We start from the raw sequence: 18,784 nt of genomic DNA, 5'->3' as shown, positions 1-18,784 counted from the left end.
TTCCAGCCTTTAATTCGACTCCGACATGTTCACAACTCCGTCCACGTAGTACGGAAAATCTGGTGCAGTGTCAGATTCGAGATCAGCGACAGGAACAAAACATCGGAGCAGAGAAACCCTCAGGTGTCGGACGCAGTTCGTCAGTGGGTTCTTGGGGTCACTCAGGTACGTAGAGAATTTCGGTGCGTCCATCCAATCGAAAGTCAGCTTCGGTACAGGCTTCTACGCCTCACAGTATTCGCGGAAGTCGACCTGCACCTCAATGATTTCCCTAACGAGTGTTAGCTCCAGCAGATTGAGGTATTATGTAGTAATCGCGTTTACGTCGATATGTCCTGAGTGAGCAATTCTCGGGCCGTCCAGTGTCAACACTCTCAACGAAGAACGAATCGACTTAATAAACGGAACTATTGCCGCATTCGGCTAATCGTTAGATCGTTGTAAGTGAGAAGATACCAGGTTGAACCCTGTTTGCAGACGATTCATCATGGAAATCCAAGTCGCAGCGCTGGACTTGGCACCGACCGAATCCAGCAATGAGAACGTTCGAAGCGATAACATGACGGCGAAAGCGCTACTGACACGCAAGAAAACTGCTGCTGACAAGCTCTTCACGAAGTTCCAGCTTGATAAGGTGTTGGTGAAGCGGAGCCAAGCAGTGTCGAAACGAATTCAGGAGGGGGGGGGGGGGGGGTCTGAATCCACCGGGACTGCGACGGTGTCTACGCTAACAGCTCGCTATGGAGATGAAGCTGCGACGAACACGATAGCAACGGCGTATGCAGCGGGGTCGCACGAGACGAAAATAATTGCTCGCATGCTAGAACATGAAGAGCTATCTACTTGGATCACGAAGAAAAGATCTGCGAATGACGTTTTCAAACTACTGAAATTGGACGAAGCAGAGGGTCCGATTTTGGAGGAAGCGGCATTGAACACTTGGGTGTCCTACGCCAGGCTCACAAACGAAGATCAGTATTAGATGTTTTCTTAAAACTGAAAGTAACGTGTGGCGATGACGGCTTGGCATTTTACGCTGCTAATGCTCCTGGCGTGGTAAGTAACTTTAGGTACGAGTCGGACCGGTAGCTGATACGAAAGTAGGTGATGCCTCTAGTAGGGAGCTTGACAACTTGAAACAAACATTTGAATTTTGCAAACTCGACGTGTTTTCCGCGCTACAAACAAAACACCAGGGGAACGATGTTTATCCAATTTTGTTTACCAAATGGCCGGACGAAAGGACAATCAAGTCAATGCATACATCTAGATATGTTGGCTTTTGGATGTGGCCTGGTGCAGAAATATTTTGATTCGTTTTTTAAAACGTATTGAGTCGAATGTCAAGTGCAGGCGAGCCAATTCATAACTCACAGCTGCCGGACGGATAAGCTTCGCAGCTCGGCGTGCGCTGGTTCATGATCGGTTTAACACCCGCTGCATCTAGCAGATCGTCTAAGCATTCAATGTCAGGGTACGATCAGTGCTTGAATGCGTAAGAGAAATACGTGTGATTCAGGGGCGCCTTACCTCCAAAAGTTATACGGCTCTCCGCATCATGATTGCTTTCAGGCACTTGGCGAAGAACTGGAGGATAAAAAAATGCGAATATCTTCGCGAGAACATGCTGATCGAGGCTGAGGCGCTCAATTCCGGCTTGCTCCCCGCCATTTCTCTTCTTACTAGCGTCAATGAATGGTATCAGGGGTGACAGCACACTTAGAACAGCAATCTTGACATTCATAGCGTCCGGTTAATCGGAGTGAGGTGGTGCTTTCTGATGTCATAGACATGCAGATGATACGGCTTTGGACGAACAATCTCAATATACTCCAGCGTCTTGTTCAATGCCAGCATTTGGAGTAGCTCTGCCACATCAGTCGAAACGACCGATCGATGGTGCCCCACTGGTAATCGAGCCCAACCACCCCACCAAACTTCAATTCGGCGAACGCGAAGCCGGCGAGCGCTTTTTGAGATGGGGCAGTTAGCATCACACATGGCTGCTGCTAGCTCGGGGACAGCATGCCAATTCAACTCATCGCAGGGAGTGACTCACTTTTCTCGTGATACTCGCTCAAGTCAAGGCGAAAGTCGTAAAAGTAACCCAAGATTGAAATCTCTTTCAGATTCGGACAACGTTTCTGGATCTCATCGTCGTTCAGCATCTCCACAAATCCCTCTAGTGTCAGAGATTTTAGAGAGGGCTCAACCGCTTCACGAAATTGAGGCATGTCATCGACGTCACTAAAACTCAGGTCGCGGCGCTGCACTTGGCATCTGTCATATTACGTCCACCCAGGCACTTCATCCATCGTCACTGAAAGCTCGCACATGTGCTGTTGGTGTGAAAATCAAGGCACGAGAGCCTGCAAGAGGTTGGCTTAGGTCGACAAACAGCCACTGAACGCGAGCTCGGGCTTTTAACGTTGCGTCTCTCCCGTCGAGTTGACCACGTGGACGACCACACAAATACTCATCGGGGTGGTTAGAAGCTAGAACGGCTGTGGAGGCCTCGACGTCGGTCGTGCTCATGCTAATTGAAGCGAGTGCCAGCGACTCCACCGAAGAGTGGCACGCACTCGTTTCGAGAAAACCCCGTAAGCTAGCTACTTCCACCACCCCTAGTTAAGGCTTCGTCGTCGACCGGTATTAGCTGGGGACGGATCGGCAGCGTTCTGGTCGTTTGGGCGAGTATAATTACCGAAAAAATCGCCTCGAACTCGGACGCTTAGAGAACAGAAACGCAAACCACATGCACAGTCCCCAACTGAAACGGATGTCGCTCTTCTTCACGCATTTTACAGCTTGGGCGCCATGTTCACGAATGCGACGAGCGCTGTCGAAGAAGTACTGCATCAGCTGATCCAGAGCATACTTCGCAGCACGCTCGCTACTTCGTAACTTATTCTCCAGGAGAGGCCTCGACGCGACTTGAAAGAACCAAGCATTCTTGCGAACTAAGGCCTCCATCCCCTCCTCCATCTCCAACATCGCTTCATAGTAGCCAAAATCCGCACTCATCGACTGCAATACAAAAGTGCACCGCACGTTCTATTCGCCACCTCTTTTTCTCCTCAGTCATCTCCTCAGTCCCCCCATTCGTCTCGTATTTTCTTGCCAGCATTGCAGTATTAATAGCCTTCGATTGCCTTCATCGGTTTACCAGCAGGCGCATTAGGACACAATAACCCCAACGCCTCCACTCCAGGCTTACTTTCCCGTAAATTTGCATCCAAAGCTGCGATTTTCTCCAAATCTCGCAGATATTCCGCACTCGGCTGAAGACGCTGGTTCACTCCACAGAACTAGGTGAAATCCCTCTCCAGCGTCTCGACGCACTGAAAATTGTGGGCCTTCCGGTCGTTCCATTCTTCAACTGAGAATTTGGGATTTCTTCTTCCAGGCTTTCCACCCCCTCGACCCCCAAGTGGGCACCGCAGTTAAATAGTGGGCTCATAGTAGATATCTCCAGGCTGTCTGGTCCACGTGAGCCACCGCCGCTAAGAGCGCGAGATTTTCACGAACATTTCAAACGTGTTTCTAAATTATTGTTCTGATTTGTACAAAACTCTTGCGAGCTTCGGCGGTGTCTTGGCGCGTGGGCAGCGCCACCTCCAGGAACCGCCTCTGGGCGCCCCAGACCTCTTCTTTACGCGATGGTCACCGCGCGTCTGTGGCGGCGCGCACCACACGGCCAGGAAGCCCAGAATGGAAGCTAGACAAAGCTAGATTCAGATATCAACCTAGATCAGAATTTAGGATAGGGAGGGATTTGGAATTGATGATGGCACTCACTGGGATACTGTATGGGGATGATATCGTAGTACTCGGGATACAGCCGCTGCAAACTGTCCCATCAGGTCCTTCCTTGTTCGTTCTGCACTTGAAGAAGTCTGAGACTCCGATGAGTCTTACAAGCGGTACATAATAGTGACAACTGCAGCCACCTCACCCACTTCGAAGAATGGTGATCCTGCTGCGAGGGGCATTCGATACGAAGGACAGGACTGGGCGAGGACAGTACACTATTGACCCCTCGCGACTATTTTGTGAGGTAGTAAGATAAGGACTCTTCTTAGGTATTCTGGAAAACACATCTGCAAGTTATATTCGTCCCCAGAATCCGTGTTCATGCTCCCTATCTTCTATTTATCATCATCATGTCCGGCTTTTTGGTTAATCTCGAAGGCCGACAAACGCACGAACTCATCATTTCCCAATTTCAGCTCAACCCGCCGCGCGGTGCGGCGGTGCTCCTCCTTTGAACGTATTGGGACTCCAGCTATGCAACTATATCGGCTCTTCCTGGTCGCTTCAACTTCGGTCCTCCTTAGTGGCGAAGCAATTGTTTCTGCTGCGGACTCGACCCAAGAGATCGTATCTGGAATAGTCACGTACGTGGAGCCTGTTGCGGCGCTGAACGGCGGTAAGCGGTCCTTGAGGGCTCGTGAGACCACAGCGGACAAGGATGATGAAGAAAGAGCAACTGCTACGAATGCTTACAGAACCTTTAGTAGTATGTTTGAACGTGTGGGGTGGACAACGGCTGCGGACAATATGCTGACCAGGGCGTGGAAGTTTGAGGGTAAATCCACAGCGGCAGCGGCGAAGGAGCTGAATCTCTTAACATCTCCTGGCAAGATGGACAAGCGCGCAATGACTCTCTACAATAAGTACGTCAGCATGACGAGCGGTCCGTAGGAGTAAATATAAGAATCTTCGGCTGATCTGCAAAACTATAGGGCTATACTATTGTGGTCATCTTTACCCTTTTGAGACGCCTGTGCTGTTGAGTGCAATCGGACAGCTGGCCTCACGTGCACCTCATTCACTTTCAGCACTACAGACTCGCATCCGTGATACACGCATTAAAATCATATTGCTGCGGGTAAGTCAGATTAAATCAAGCTGCACTAGAACAGTTCTAATGTTACTTCGGATAGCTGGCTAAATCCTCAAAATAATTGAACAAGAAAAATTAGCAACTCTTTGCAAGCTCGCTACATTTGTTCCACTGTCCGCATAAGAACCGCTGGCCACGAACAATTGTCGTTTTTAGCCAAAATCTAATCAAACGCAGGGTTCTATTTTGTTTTAACTTCAGTGCTATCAACTTAATATTTCTTCCTTAAGTCGCTCTGCCGTCTGACACAAGATTAATTAATTGTCACATGAAGTCGCGTTGCATATATTCATAAAATACCGAATCGTCATGAAAATAAACGAAATGTATCATTATCTGGTCGGTCTCTATCGATGAGGAAGCATCGATCGCATCCACTTTCCAGTCGAACAGCTCTCCTTGGCGACGAGTCGACACAGATAATATGTTCGGAAGGTCAATATCAAAGGCAGTAAAGTTGTTGGTGCGTGCGTCATTGCCATTAATCCTCTTAGCTAGTTTGCTTACCTAATGAAACATTATTCAGATATCAAGGAACTCATAGCGCGGGCGACGCTTCTAGGTCGCATGCGAAAGGTCTATAAAAATATGTGTGCTGGGATAGCAGATAATTCTAGCGGATGCGGGTGCCTTCGTGGGAACAATGGACATCTACTTGTACAAACTAAGCCTTTGTTAGCTAAACTTAAATGCGGTCTTGCAACACGAGTTACAAATATCCCAACCAGGGATTGGTAGTAATATCGATTTCGCCCCTAAAGTAATATAAATAATTCGGAAGACGATTTTGATTTACTTGGTATATTAATATTACTAATTTGGTGCGTTGAAAATATAATATTAATAAATACGGTTACTAATACTAAAATCAAACTACTAAAACGCCCTTACCACCGATTTCGCTCGCATTTCCTCATCTGCCCAATTTCTACGTCGTTGTGATGAAGCATTAGCTGGCGCTGGGCTTGTGCATTGCCCGTGCGTGTGCGGAGAGGGCTCATTACAAGCGAACCTGTCGAGAAGACTATTGAAAACCTGTCGAGGAGCAACGGGCGTCCCGAGCTCGGGAGGGTTTGTAATGGTCGATGTCAACCGGAATCCCAACACCAGATTTACGACTCGCTGTGGCTTGAGTACGGTTGTCAGATTCCATGAGAGCAGCTTCATCCACCTCCGTAGCTTGACTCGAATCAGATATCCCTTGATTGCTTGCTGGGGAGCGCTCACGTCCGGTTGATCTATTCCTGAAGGTTAGAACGCACCCTGGACTGCAAAAGCTACGCATAGAGGTGAACGCTTTAGATTCCAACAAACTATGGACCAAAGTAGTGATAGTCGTACTGTTTGGAAAGCTCTGCCTCGCCCCAGACTTCATTGCTGTAGATATGATGAACAGGACGACCGCAGATGCAACACAGCGCCGTTTCCGTCACATCAGGCAAACAGGTTTCGGCCTTGGAGCACCGCATTGGACCCGGCTGCGATCTTCAAGGAGGAAAACGCAAAATGAGCGGGAGAATATGACAGAGCAGCTCGGCAACCACCCGTTTGCCACCCTTTGCGCGCGTGGCCTTGAACTTCAACCTGGACTTTAGTAGGATATTTAGTAGTTTTTTAGTACTAATATCGTGATTTTTGTTCCTATTTAATATATATTAGTACTAACTGCAATACTTGGTATTGTGATATTACTATTATGAATAGTATATCACGATTTTCAATGTTTTACTATTATCCATGTTTAGTACTAACCGTGATTTTACTACCAAATCCCTGATCCCAACCCCCCTAGTGATGTGTGTATTACACATTATAATCCCTTTGTTTATCCAATCCTCATGTATATTCAATGTCCCTCAACGGAACTTCTATCGTTTTAGCCTAACAATTGTGTTAAATTCTGCAGTAAGGCCCGTTGCAGGCAGCAACTAGATGACCACTTTAATGGTCCCTCGTTCCGGCCGCCCTCGCATGTGTGACGAAGATATACCTCGCGAAGCACAGGGCGGGAAGCAAACGCGAAGATCTGAGACACTATGTGGTGATCCAGTTTGCGGATCTCCGAGTGGCGTTGACGTGCCAAACGTTTCTGCACTTTGGCCGACTTTGGCGTGAATGAGAGCACGCTCAGAAATGCAACCTCACTCTCTATTGGGAGTTTCAGCGACCGATTGATTGGCTCCAGGTGATACCTCCTGAATTCACTCAAGTACCTGATATCGTGGTGGCCCACGGTATTCCAGGCTTCGGTTGGCTTTCAACATCTCGAGGAGCGCACTGAAATCGCCATCAACAATTGGAGGATAGTAGTTAGCAAGATGCACAGCCCACCCAGACCACGCGTCAACACGACGAACTCGAACCCGACGCACGCATTTAGAAAACGGATGGGCTTCGTCGCCAATGGCTGACGCAAGATCTCCAATGGAATACCAATAACGGTGTAATGGGGGTACAGCCTGACTGAATCCACGCAAATCGACAACGTTGAGTCGTATATCGACTAAAAGGGTGCACAATGACAACTCCACCAAGTTAGGACAATGTTGGAGAATCAAGTTCGCGTCCAGGTTCTCGATTGGACCGTCGATCGTAAGAAACAGCAGTGAATGACCAACCACTTTCAGAAAAGCAGTCAGACCATCCGAGTTTGATGAGTCTAGCCTGTCCAACCCAATCTTTAGTGGTGTCACACCCCTTGAACCACCGCCACGCGCTGCCCTTGCATCGCTGAATACCAGATCATCACGCGTCACCTAGCATCGACCGTAACCACCAATCAACACGTCCACCCACTCGCTCTCGCCACCACCACTAAAAGTTCGTACGAAAGCGATCTCGGAGTCAAATTGCAGAGCACCGAAACCCCTGCGTGGCCGACCTTGCTTGTTGAATCGCCACTAAACTAACGCTCCACGCTTCAACACTGCATCTCGCTCGTCAACAACACCACGTGGAGACCCAGAAAGGAGCTCTTCAGGGTGATCAGAAGCTAGAACTGCCGAAAACGCCTCCACGTCCGCAGCACTCATGCTGCCAATCGAGACCAGTGCAAGGACTCTAGAGCCGAATAAGGTCGGGCTCGACTCGAAAAGCACGCATACGCCAGCCATTCCCACCAGTGTGAGCTAGTGGTCGGGTCGTCCGCTTTGATTTCCAGGCTAATGGAGACCTTTCTAGCAGTTTGATTGAGTACCATTGCCGACCACATCGCCTCAAATTCCAACAGCAGGATCGAATTTTCGCATTACAAATGAGTGGTGCCTGGTTGAAGAGGCCTATCCCCTTGAAAAGCATTGCCCGGGTAGTGTCTGGTGTTGACCAGCCTATCGGATCGACGGGTACTATCAAAAACTCGAGACGTGGGATCCCCTCATATCATCTTGGCAGTACGCTCGTCAATCATACGTTCCCGCTCCACAAACATCGACAGTGGCAAGTGCGAAAACCAGACATTATCCCGCAGAAGCTTCTCCACTAGCTCTGCCAGTTCGGTATGTGATGATAAAGCCGCCGAGGTCTGCCACCATCGGTTCCAGCACGAACGTGCATCTCACCCCTGCATGGACAAGCCGTCCATGAGTGGGTCATGACACTTCCAGCTTTCCCCAATCATTTTTCCAGCTTTTGCAATCGCCTCAGGTGGCTCCACCGCTCCCTCCATCAGCAGTGCCTCCGTGTCAAATTCCAGAAACCACACTCGCACCGGGATTTCACTGTCCATGCATCATCCACTATTGGGAGCAGCTAGCTTTGCGATCATCTTCAGTGCTTTATGAAACCCCGGACCAGAGTAATTGCGTTGATCGATCCCGCAAAACAGCAGTAAATCCTCAGCAAACTCCTCCGCGTGCTCCTTGCGATACTTTACGTCTCGAACTGCCACGAAAAACCGAAGTGGAATTTCCTCTTCAAAAATTTCTTCCCCCTCTTTGCCGAGCTTCACGTGACACTGTTTCTCCAACAAATACCTCAACGCCTTTTGGTCCACGTGGCCCACCGCGGCCAACAGCGCGAGCTCCTCGCGGATTTTCCGGAAATGCATTTTGAAATTTTGAATATCGAGATGTAGAGGTTCTTTTGCATCGGACTCTCTGTGTGGGCCAGTCGGCGGTGGGGCGAGGCCCAGACCTCCTCATCGCGGACGGACCAGCTGTAGGCGAGGCGGCCCTTCACGCAGGCGCATCACGGGACGAGGAACCCCCACCGAATCTCCAGGCACGTCATTGTCCTAAAAACAATGAGATGATCATATATTAATACTTTACGGAAAATGTAATCAGCACTTGTTTTTAGGCATTAACAAAACTAAACCAATGTTCTTATAATAATTGGTCTTTGATTAACGTTAATTTAAAAACATAAAAAAGTAAAGTTTCCCAAGAAAATAAAAAGCGCGATCAAGTTTCACGAAAAATGAAGAATTTTCCCGTTTGGGCGAGAGAAACGCCCAGTTTTTTTTTTTTTTTTGGGGGGGGGGGGGGGGGGGGCAGGGATCAATTTTGATTTTTCCTCTGAAAGCGAGGAAGCAATGTCGGACCAAACGGAAGAAGATCCTTTCGTTACGGCGACGAAGCAGTGCTAACGGTTCCTAGCTAAGGTAGACGGTGCTAAAGCCCTGCATTGAATACACTGACCCGGAGACTGAGAGCGCATACCCGAAATTGCTCTCAAAGTTGTCATGCCAACCCGTCGAGACTCGGGCAACGATGAAACAGCTTTTCGGAAAGAATTCCGAGAAGTGCAAGAGCTGGTGACTGCAGTCGAACATGCAGACTACCACGCGTACGATTGCATTCTAACGGATTGCTATGGAATTTGACGAGGGGGGCTGGCGGAGGAGCTCAACGCAGTTCCGTTTGCCATGAGATTTTTTGCTGAATTTGGACGTGAAGCTGCAATTGTCGAGGCACATGAAGGGAATGACAGAGTGTAATTATCCGAAGGTACTCGCAGGTATCGTGAAGGCCGAGAAGGAAAACGAGGAGCAGCGGTCGGGATACCCTCGGAATGCAGAAGAAGACAAACTAAGGCCTGGAACACTTCGATGTCGTTTTGTTCTTGAGCCGATGGCGGCAAATTGTTCCGGATTACATTCGGGAACGCGGTTCAGCAGCGCGATGTCGCTACGAGTTGTTAAAGCGGTTGGGCGTCTAGCAGTGTGGTTTTCATTTCTAGACATTACTTTACCTATCAAGCCTGCGGAAGAGCTCGAGGCTCGGAAAACATTCGGACATCTTCTCAGACGCTTACTGCTAACTAAGTGTCGGAAGCAGAATGGCCACATTACTTACCACTTGGAGCGTCCTGGGCCAAGCAAACTTCACGGTTTTTCCCACTGCAATTTCTGAAGTTTAACCGTGAAGCGACGATGCCAGCTCACGCCTTTGAAGCCATGTGCTCGGCACTGGTGGTAACCCGAACGACGAAGAAGCTCGCACTCAAGTTGGAGATTGCCGAACGAGACCCCATAAACCGAGAGCATTGGTGGAAATGGCTTGCGTATGTAATGTTCTTGAAACGAGCTCGAGCGTGCTCCCCACTCCGAACTCTCATTACTCTTGACCTGGGCCGATTGACTGATTTTTGATGTGCGTGCCTTTGGGTCGGTTTTAATATCGGAGCACCCAGAGTAGAAGTTATTCGGTTTTCGTCATGGGTCGATTGAGGAGAGAGATGCAGAGTTAGCACGAGGTTCTCCGATCCGGTGGGATTTTGACGACGAAGGCCAGCCCATTTTGGACTCTCGTCTCCTCACACTGGATGCTCCTATCAGATTTGTGCGAACGTTCAGTGGCGACGGAGCAAGCGACTGGGGTGAACGTTCTTATTCCCGAATTCGGTCGGTGCCAAGTCCAGCGCTGCGACTTGCATTTCAGTGTTGGATCGCCTGCAAAAAGTAGTCGACCTGGTATCTCCTCGCTCACAATTCGTTTCCAAGCAGACAATGCAACGTATTTGGCGATACTCCCGTTGATCAAGTCGATCGGATCTTCGTTGCGAGCGTTGACACTGGATATTCCGAGTAGAGCTCCTTCAGGAGATATCGACGAGAACGAGATTATTGAAAGTTGTCCCAATTTGCTGGAGCTAACACTTGTTAGAGAGCTTATTGAGGTGCAACTTGACTTCCGTGAATATCGAGCGGCGAAGAAATCCATCCCGAAGCTCAGCTTTCCTTGATCCAGCGTGCCGAAATTCGCTGGCTACTTACGTGATCCGCAGAATCCTCTGACGCAGTGTGTTCGACGCCTGAGGGTGTCTCTCCTGAAGTGTATTGTTGATTCTCGCGTGTATTCTCGCCGATTTTATCTCTGGTAATGCGCCAAGCTTTCCATATTATGTGAATGCCGTTCTCAGTATGCTCAAGAGGAATGAACGCCTGGAGTACCTTTCAGTGGATAGTCCCTATATCAAATTCTCCAACAATTTCCAGGCCTTTAGCCACAAGCCGATTGATCGGCAACTTCGACCGCTGCCAAGGAAGTACATGTTCGCGTTCTTGAGTGTGCTCGAGTCGAGAATGTCAGCAGAACCAAAGGCGAAGAGGAGTGTCAGATCTGAGGCTATTGCTCGGAAAATCGACCACCATGTGGTGGCGAACATTTTCTCGTTGGCGGCCTTGCCCGTTATCCGTCAAGTGCACTTGGCGTCTCCACAGGAGGTTCTGTTTGTTAACGAGCAAGGACAACGAATGAAACAAGGACGACGCGGACAAATGTTCCCATTCCACGAAGTTCAGTAAGCTCAATGACAGCAACGTGGTCCACGCAGGGATGGCAAAAAAAATATTTAAATATTTTTATCCGCGATAAAAATATAATAAAAATATTTTTTCATTTTTATTCGTGTAAGTACGAAAATAAAACACTTCGGTTTTGTATCGGACACAATCTGACAACCGCGCTCTATTAGGTGGGGCCCTATATTTGCTGACGTGCGACGCGGTCATCTCGCCGTCCTTGCACACGCGGAAGGTGGGGAAGCAGTCCACGCCAATCTCCTTGCAGACGCTCTCCAGCTCCTCGGTGTTCACCTTTAGGAACTTGACGGCCAGGAACTCGTTCTCCGTCAGTTGCGTCACCTTGGGGGGTCACCATCTTGCAGCCACCGCACCGCGGCGCCGAGAACTGCACGGTGGCCGGCTGCTTCTCGCCGATGGCGCCGCTGAAGTCCTCAGGTGTCTTGACCTCGATCGGCATGGTCGGCTCCGCCACCTATGAAGCTGAAGTAGCCCTGCGGTGGCAGCCCACTCGTCAGTATGCGTTGAGGCCAGTATTCAGGTAGTTACTGTGTTATACGGTGCTCCAGGCGATCCGTTTCAGCGGGGTTTGATGTATAAAAATGGTAAAAATATCATAAAAATGGAAATAAAAATATTTTTTCGATATTTTTATTTTGAAAAAATCCTTCCATATTTTTTTTGCCATCCCTGGTCCACGGGGGCAAAGAAACTAACTGCACAGTGCCGTCTGCACTCAGATGAGGTGCAATCCCAGATATCACCGGGAATCGAGTGCTGAGCGTTCAAATCTTTTGCATATCGGAATGGTGGGCATAGTGGAGAGCTGCTTCGGTGTTTTCCTATTTACGGAGGGGTGAAGTATTGATGAACTTGCGCAAGCCTGCCACGAATCGGGAAAAAAAGACAATTGCAGCAATTGCAAGATTCGACCCCGTGACAAAACGAAAGTTGGATTGATAACACGACGTCATTGATCTCACCAATCCATCCTAGTGACTCGAATCGTCGGTCTTCATATCCATTTAACCAACACCTCTACGACAGCAGTCAACGATGTATCATATTGACGCGGTTAGCTACTTACAGACAACTACTGCTGCTGCAACAAACACGCGGCAGTCCGGACTTGCAGCGATGTCCTTACTTCTCGCGACGCGAGTCGTACTCGGCGAGGATCTCCTCGGCGGACTTGCCCGTCGTCTCCGGCACGAGCTTAAGTCCCAGCAGGAAGAAGATGGCGAGCAGCACCACGAACGGCACGTAGGCGTAGTCGTTCAGCGCGTCCGAGATGTACGGGTAGGCGACGCCCACGATGAGGTTGCAGAGCCAGTTGATGCCGATGCAGAGTGACGAGGCGCTCGCGCGGATGGAGTCCGGGAAGATGTCGGCCGTCATGACCCACACGAGCGGGCCGAGTGTCACGCCGAACGCGATCACGTACAGAGCGGTGAAGACGATGGAGAGCGCCGATACGTCCACGACAAACGCCACCGTCATGAGCACCGACATGACGAACATGCCGGCCAGACCCCAGAGGATCATGTTGCGCGCGCCGAAGCGGTTGGCCAGCACGCCCGTGAAGAAGGCCGGCCAGATGTTGATGAAGTCGATGATAAGCGTGCCGATGCGCGAGTCCGAGATGCCGGCCGACTTGAAGATGGAGCCCGAGTAGTAGAACACGGCGTTGATACCCGAGAGCTGCTGCGCGCACGAGAGCAGGATGCCGCACGCCATCTGCATGCGGTATCGTGGCGCGAACATGGACTCCTTCTTGGGGGCGGCACTGCCCTCCTCGACATTGTCCGGGTTCTTGTTGACTTCGAGCCACGACAGAGCCGTCTGCACGTGCTCCTCGCCGTACAGGCGAGCGATCACCTGCTTGGCCTCCTCCGTTCGGCCCTTGGTCAGGAGCCACGCCGGACTTTCAATGCAGTACTTGGGGGCGAGGAGCAGGTAGATCAGCGCCAAAATACTCGGGAACGCGGCCAGGTAGCGCCAGCCGGAGCTCGTGTTGGCGAAGAAGAAGCAAATGGCCGGGAACAAGATGCCGATCGTCGTGAAGATCTGCAGACCCAGGCCCAGCGTGTTACGCAGGTGCGGCGGGGACAACTCGTTCACGTAGGCGCCAATGGTACCGGTGGCGGTGCCCGAGGCCAGGCCGGCAATGAGACGGCCGGCCGCGAACGCCCAAATGTTGGACACTGACGCCTGGATCACGCCGCCCACGAACATGAAGACGCAGTTGCCCATGAGAGCTTTCTTGCGGCCGTACTTGTCACTGAAGTGGCCGCAGCAAAGCGAACCGATCATGGCACCGAAGATCCACGCGTTCACGGCGAACGTCCACTCGACCTTCTTGTGTCCCGGGAACATGAGGCACGTGTCTTCAGCCACGGGGCGAGCATTGCACTGGTCTTCGTCGTTGTACTGCGAGAGGTTGGTCTGCGACGTCGACCAACCGCTCTGGAACGGCTGCAGCCACGACAGGAACGCGGTCGTGTACAGGATCGCCTTGGGCTTGATCAGACGCGCAGCAGCCTTGTTGGCCTCGTCGAACGCCGTCGTCGCCTTGGGCGTCGTGGCCTCCTTGTAGCTGTCAGCCATGTCTGCTTTACTTCACTTGCTTGAAACGCGCTTGACTCGATGTCAGCGAATTGGAAAGTGAGCGCCGAGGACTCGAAAGCATTGACGCGAGAGGCCGGTAAAGTGAAGTGCATGTACGCTGGTCCACGATACGTGTACATGTTCGTGCTGCTGGAAAGGCACAGGAATCCAGGAAAGAAATGATCTTCTGCTTCGTTACGAGACCTGGCCGCGACTGTACATTGGACTTGTGACTGAAGCGCGGAGTTGGGCCGCATTGCGACAGTCGCTCGTTGCGTCGCCCGGGACCTAACGACGACTCTATTCGCTGTACACTTCAACAAAAACACCGAGATTCTGTAAACTGACCAAGCAGATAATAATACACGTAGACTGAAGTAACTAAATCTATGCCGCGCATTCGAGCAACCTGTTTCCATGCAGCATGAAGAGTAAATTGGGGCCTCTGCATGCGCTACCCGATTGCCACGACAAGCAGCGATCAACTCGTGGTAATTCGCGGCACACGCGCGGCCTGCAGCTCGGCCGATTTGCGTGAGACCGCTCAATTCCCAGCCTGATCCCTGCCCACTTCAACGTACACCTAGCTGTTGACTTGTGATGAGTTTTCTGAAGTTCACCCGTCTCTGTCCACAAGAGCCATTTCAGCGCTCCAAGCACCAAGCACCACAGCACCGGCAAGCCCCACGAGCGCTACAAGCCAGTAAGTTCAGCGCGGCGCGGCAACACCACTGCAATCTGTAAGAGGTCAGATAATGATTGTAGTCTCAACTCGCTTCAGCAGAGCCGCTGCTGCTCTATTGTGCGTCGTGTCACGGGCTGATGGATGATCAATTCGGTTGGTCTAGAAACAGGCCGCATACCTTTCGCGCTTGGATCGGAGTGCATTCACGATGTGCTCCCACGACTGGTTCATTGACGAAACGCCTCTTCTAGCTTGAAGTGTGATAGCTGTCGCAGCTTCATAGTTGCAGACGGCAGCTGTCTGGGGATACGGCCTCGCACCTTGGCCCAAGGCTTGGTCGGTCTAATGACTTGCCGGATCGACCTCCATCGGCAGGCACTGCAAAGCAGACTGCGCGGACTCAGTTCGCCGGACTGGCAGATCGCTGCTCAACGTAGAAATCAAGTGACGGAAGCCCTTTCCTCCTCCATCGTGGAGGAGGAAAGAGCTCCACCACGCCTCCTTACAATTCTTCAACTTTAAAGCCTTCAACGCCACCTTCCGCAGAAATGTCGACTATGTAGGTATTGCTACAGTGGATTTGTTTGGCGCCACGATGTGTGCTATACAGTACCTGATGAGGTACACTTTCAAGGTCGTGGTGGCACAACTGCGAGCTGATGGCTCGACAGTGGCAATTAACAATCATCGAGTGAATTAGTTGAACACTGGCAATGTCTCAAATTGGTCAAATAGCTTTCTGCACTTGAATCAATCGCCCTTTAGTCTGCTTAGCCGTTTTGTGCCTGAAGATATGTTTATGTTAGCTGAACATGCAGGAATCAGTGTCGCTAAATCTCGCCGAAGTATTGTGGCGACTCGAGTCAACTTTCCGGAAAACGGACACGGCCGCCAATAAAAACAGTGTTTGCCGCTACCCCCGTCTTGGCCTTTAACTTCATCGATGACCTTGTTTTTTCCTCGCTTAACGCGCACCGTCAGGCATCTGAAACATTCGCTCTTCCTCGGCTTCTGCTAACTACATCCTTGCTGGCCTCGAATCTGACTACACGACGAACAATGCTCAATCTAATCCTCATAGGTCACCAAGAACACCGACAATATCGAGGAGGGCAATGCCGCCCCCAAGAAGGAGTCCATGTTCGCGCCACGATACCGCATGCAGATGGCGTGCGGCATCCTGCTCTCGTGCGCGCAGCAGCTCTCGGGTATCAACACCGTGTTCTACTACTCGGGCTCCATCTTCAAGTCGGCCGGCATCTCGGACTCGCGCATCGGCACGCTTATCATCGACTTCATCAACATCTGGCCGGCCTTCTTCACGGGCGTGCTGGCCAACCGCTTCGGCGCGCGCAACATGATCCTCTGGGGTCTGGCCGGCATGTTCGTCATGTCGGTGCTCATGACGGTGGCGTTTGTCGTGGACGTATCGGCGCTCTCCATCGTCTTCACCGCTCTGTACGTGATCGCGTTCGGCGTGACACTCGGCCCGCTCGTGTGGGTCATGACGGCCGACATCTTCCCGGACTCCATCCGCGCGAGCGCCTCGTCACTCTGCATCGGCATCAACTGGCTCTGCAACCTCATCGTGGGCGTCGCCTACCCGTACATCTCGGACGCGCTGAACGACTACGCCTACGTGCCGTTCGTGGTGCTGCTCGCCATCTTCTTCCTGCTGGGACTTAAGCTCGTGCCGGAGACGACGGGCAAGTCCGCCGAGGAGATCCTCGCCGAGTACGACTCGCGTCGCGAGAAGTAAGGACATCGCTGCAAGTCCGGACTGCCGCGTGTTTGTTGCAGCAGCAGTAGTTGTCTGTAAGTAGCTAACCGCGTCAATATGATACATCGTTGACTGCTGTCGTAGAGGTGTTGGTTAAATGGATATGAAGACCGACGATTCGAGTCACTAGGATGGATTGGTGAGATCAATGACGTCGTGTTATCAATCCAACTTTCGTTTTGTCACGGGGTCGAATCTTGCAATTGCTGCAATTGTCTTTTTTTCCCGATTCGTGGCAGGCTTGCGCAAGTTCATCAATACTTCACCCCTCCGTAAATAGGAAAACACCGAAGCAGCGCCAATATGTCCAACATTCCGATATGCAAAAGATATGAACGCTCAGCACTCGATTCCCGGTGATATCTGGGATTGCACCTCATCTGAGTGCAGACAGCACTGTGCAGTTAGTTTCTTTGCCCCCGTGGACCACGTTGCTGTCATTGAGCTTACTGAACTTCCTGGAATGGGAACATTTGTCCGCGTCGTCCTTGTTTCATTCGTTGTCCTTGCTCGTTAACAAACAGAACCTCCTGTGGAGACGCCAAGTGCACTTGACGGATAACGGGCAAGGCCGCCAACGAGAAAATGTTCGCCACCACATGGTGGTCGATTTTCCGAGCAATAGCCTCAGATCTGACACTCCTCTTCGCCTTTGGTTCTGCTGACATTCTCGACTCGAGCACACTCAAGAACGCGAACATGTACTTCCTTGGCAGCGGTCGAAGTTGCCGATCAATCGGCTTGTGGCTAAAGGCCTGGAAATTGTTGGAGAATTTGATATAGGGACTATCCACTGAAAGGTACTCCAGGCGTTCATTCCTCTTGAGCATACTGAGAACGGCATTCACATAATATGGAAAGCTTGGCGCATTACCAGAGATAAAATCGGCGAGAATACACGCGAGAATCAACAATACACTTCAGGAGAGACACCCTCAGGCGTCGAACACACTGCGTCAGAGGATTCTGCGGATCACGTAAGTAGCCAGCGAATTTCGGCACGCTGGATCAAGGAAAGCTGAGCTTCGGGATGGATTTCTTCGCCGCTCGATATTCACGGAAGTCAAGTTGCACCTCAATAAGCTCTCTAACAAGTGTTAGCTCCAGCAAATTGGGACAACTTTCAATAATCTCGTTCTCGTCGATATCTCCTGAAGGAGCTCTACTCGGAATATCCAGTGTCAACGCTCGCAACGAAGATCCGATCGACTTGATCAACGGGAGTATCGCCAAATACGTTGCATTGTCTGCTTGGAAACGAATTGTGAGCGAGGAGATACCAGGTCGACTACTTTTTGCAGGCGATCCAACACTGAAATGCAAGTCGCAGCGCTGGACTTGGCACCGACCGAATTCGGGAATAAGAACGTTCACCCCAGTCGCTTGCTCCGTCGCCACTGAACGTTCGCACAAATCTGATAGGAGCATCCAGTGTGAGGAGACGAGAGTCCAAAATGGGCTGGCCTTCGTCGTCAAAATCCCACCGGATCGGAGAACCTCGTGCTAACTCTGCATCTCTCTCCTCAATCGACCCATGACGAAAACCGAATAACTTCTACTCTGGGTGCTCCGATATTAAAACCGACCCAAAGGCACGCACATCAAAATCAGTCAATCGGCCCAGGTCAAGAATAATGAGAGTTCGGAGTGGGGAGCACGCTCGAGCTCGTTTCAAGAACATTACATACGCAAGCCATTTCCACCAATGCTCTCGGTTTATGGGGTCTCGTTCGGCAATCTCCAACTTGAGTGCGAGCTTCTTCGTCGTTCGGGTTACCACCAGTGCCGAGCACATGGCTTCAAAGGCGTGAGCTGGCATCGTCGCTTCACGGTTAAACTTCAGAAATTGCAGTGGGAAAAACCGTGAAGTTTGCTTGGCCCAGGACGCTCCAAGTGGTAAGTAATGTGGCCATTCTGCTTCCGACACTTAGTTAGCAGTAAGCGTCTGAGAAGATGTCCGAATGTTTTCCGAGCCTCGAGCTCTTCCGCAGGCTTGATAGGTAAAGTAATGTCTAGAAATGAAAACCACACTGCTAGACGCCCAACCGCTTTAACAACTCGTAG

The 18,784-nt window shown here is 50.8% G+C and overlaps 3 protein-coding genes across 3 annotated transcripts; 1 reads left to right on the top strand and 2 right to left on the bottom strand.

Moving 5' to 3' along the window:
• Positions 1–1,363: 1,363 nt before the first annotated feature.
• Positions 1,364–12,108, bottom strand: IUM83_02011 (putative thioredoxin; the record flags this gene model as incomplete). Its single annotated transcript, XM_067925906.1, has 3 exons — positions 1,364–1,455; positions 1,531–1,587; positions 11,991–12,108. The coding sequence occupies 3 exons, from the start codon at positions 12,106–12,108 to the stop codon at positions 1,364–1,366; spliced, it is 267 nt and encodes an 88-aa protein (XP_067800582.1).
• A 683-nt stretch (positions 12,109–12,791) lies between these two features.
• Positions 12,792–14,255, bottom strand: IUM83_02010 (Major Facilitator Superfamily (MFS); the record flags this gene model as incomplete). The annotated part of the gene is made up of 1 exon (XM_067925905.1): positions 12,792–14,255. The coding sequence occupies one exon, from the start codon at positions 14,253–14,255 to the stop codon at positions 12,792–12,794; it is 1,464 nt and encodes a 487-aa protein (XP_067800583.1).
• A 1,823-nt stretch (positions 14,256–16,078) lies between these two features.
• IUM83_02009 (putative glucose transporter) lies at positions 16,079–16,699 on the top strand (the record flags this gene model as incomplete). The annotated part of the gene is made up of 1 exon (XM_067925904.1): positions 16,079–16,699. The coding sequence occupies one exon, from the start codon at positions 16,079–16,081 to the stop codon at positions 16,697–16,699; it is 621 nt and encodes a 206-aa protein (XP_067800880.1).
• Positions 16,700–18,784: the final 2,085 nt, after the last annotated feature.

Source organism: Phytophthora cinnamomi, assembly GCF_018691715.1.
Source record: "Phytophthora cinnamomi strain GKB4 chromosome Unknown Contig0, whole genome shotgun sequence".
NCBI classification, from domain to species: Eukaryota; Oomycota; class Peronosporomycetes; order Peronosporales; family Peronosporaceae; genus Phytophthora; species Phytophthora cinnamomi.
Note: the sequence above shows the minus strand (reverse complement) of the source record. Positions and strands in the feature narration are given on the sequence as shown.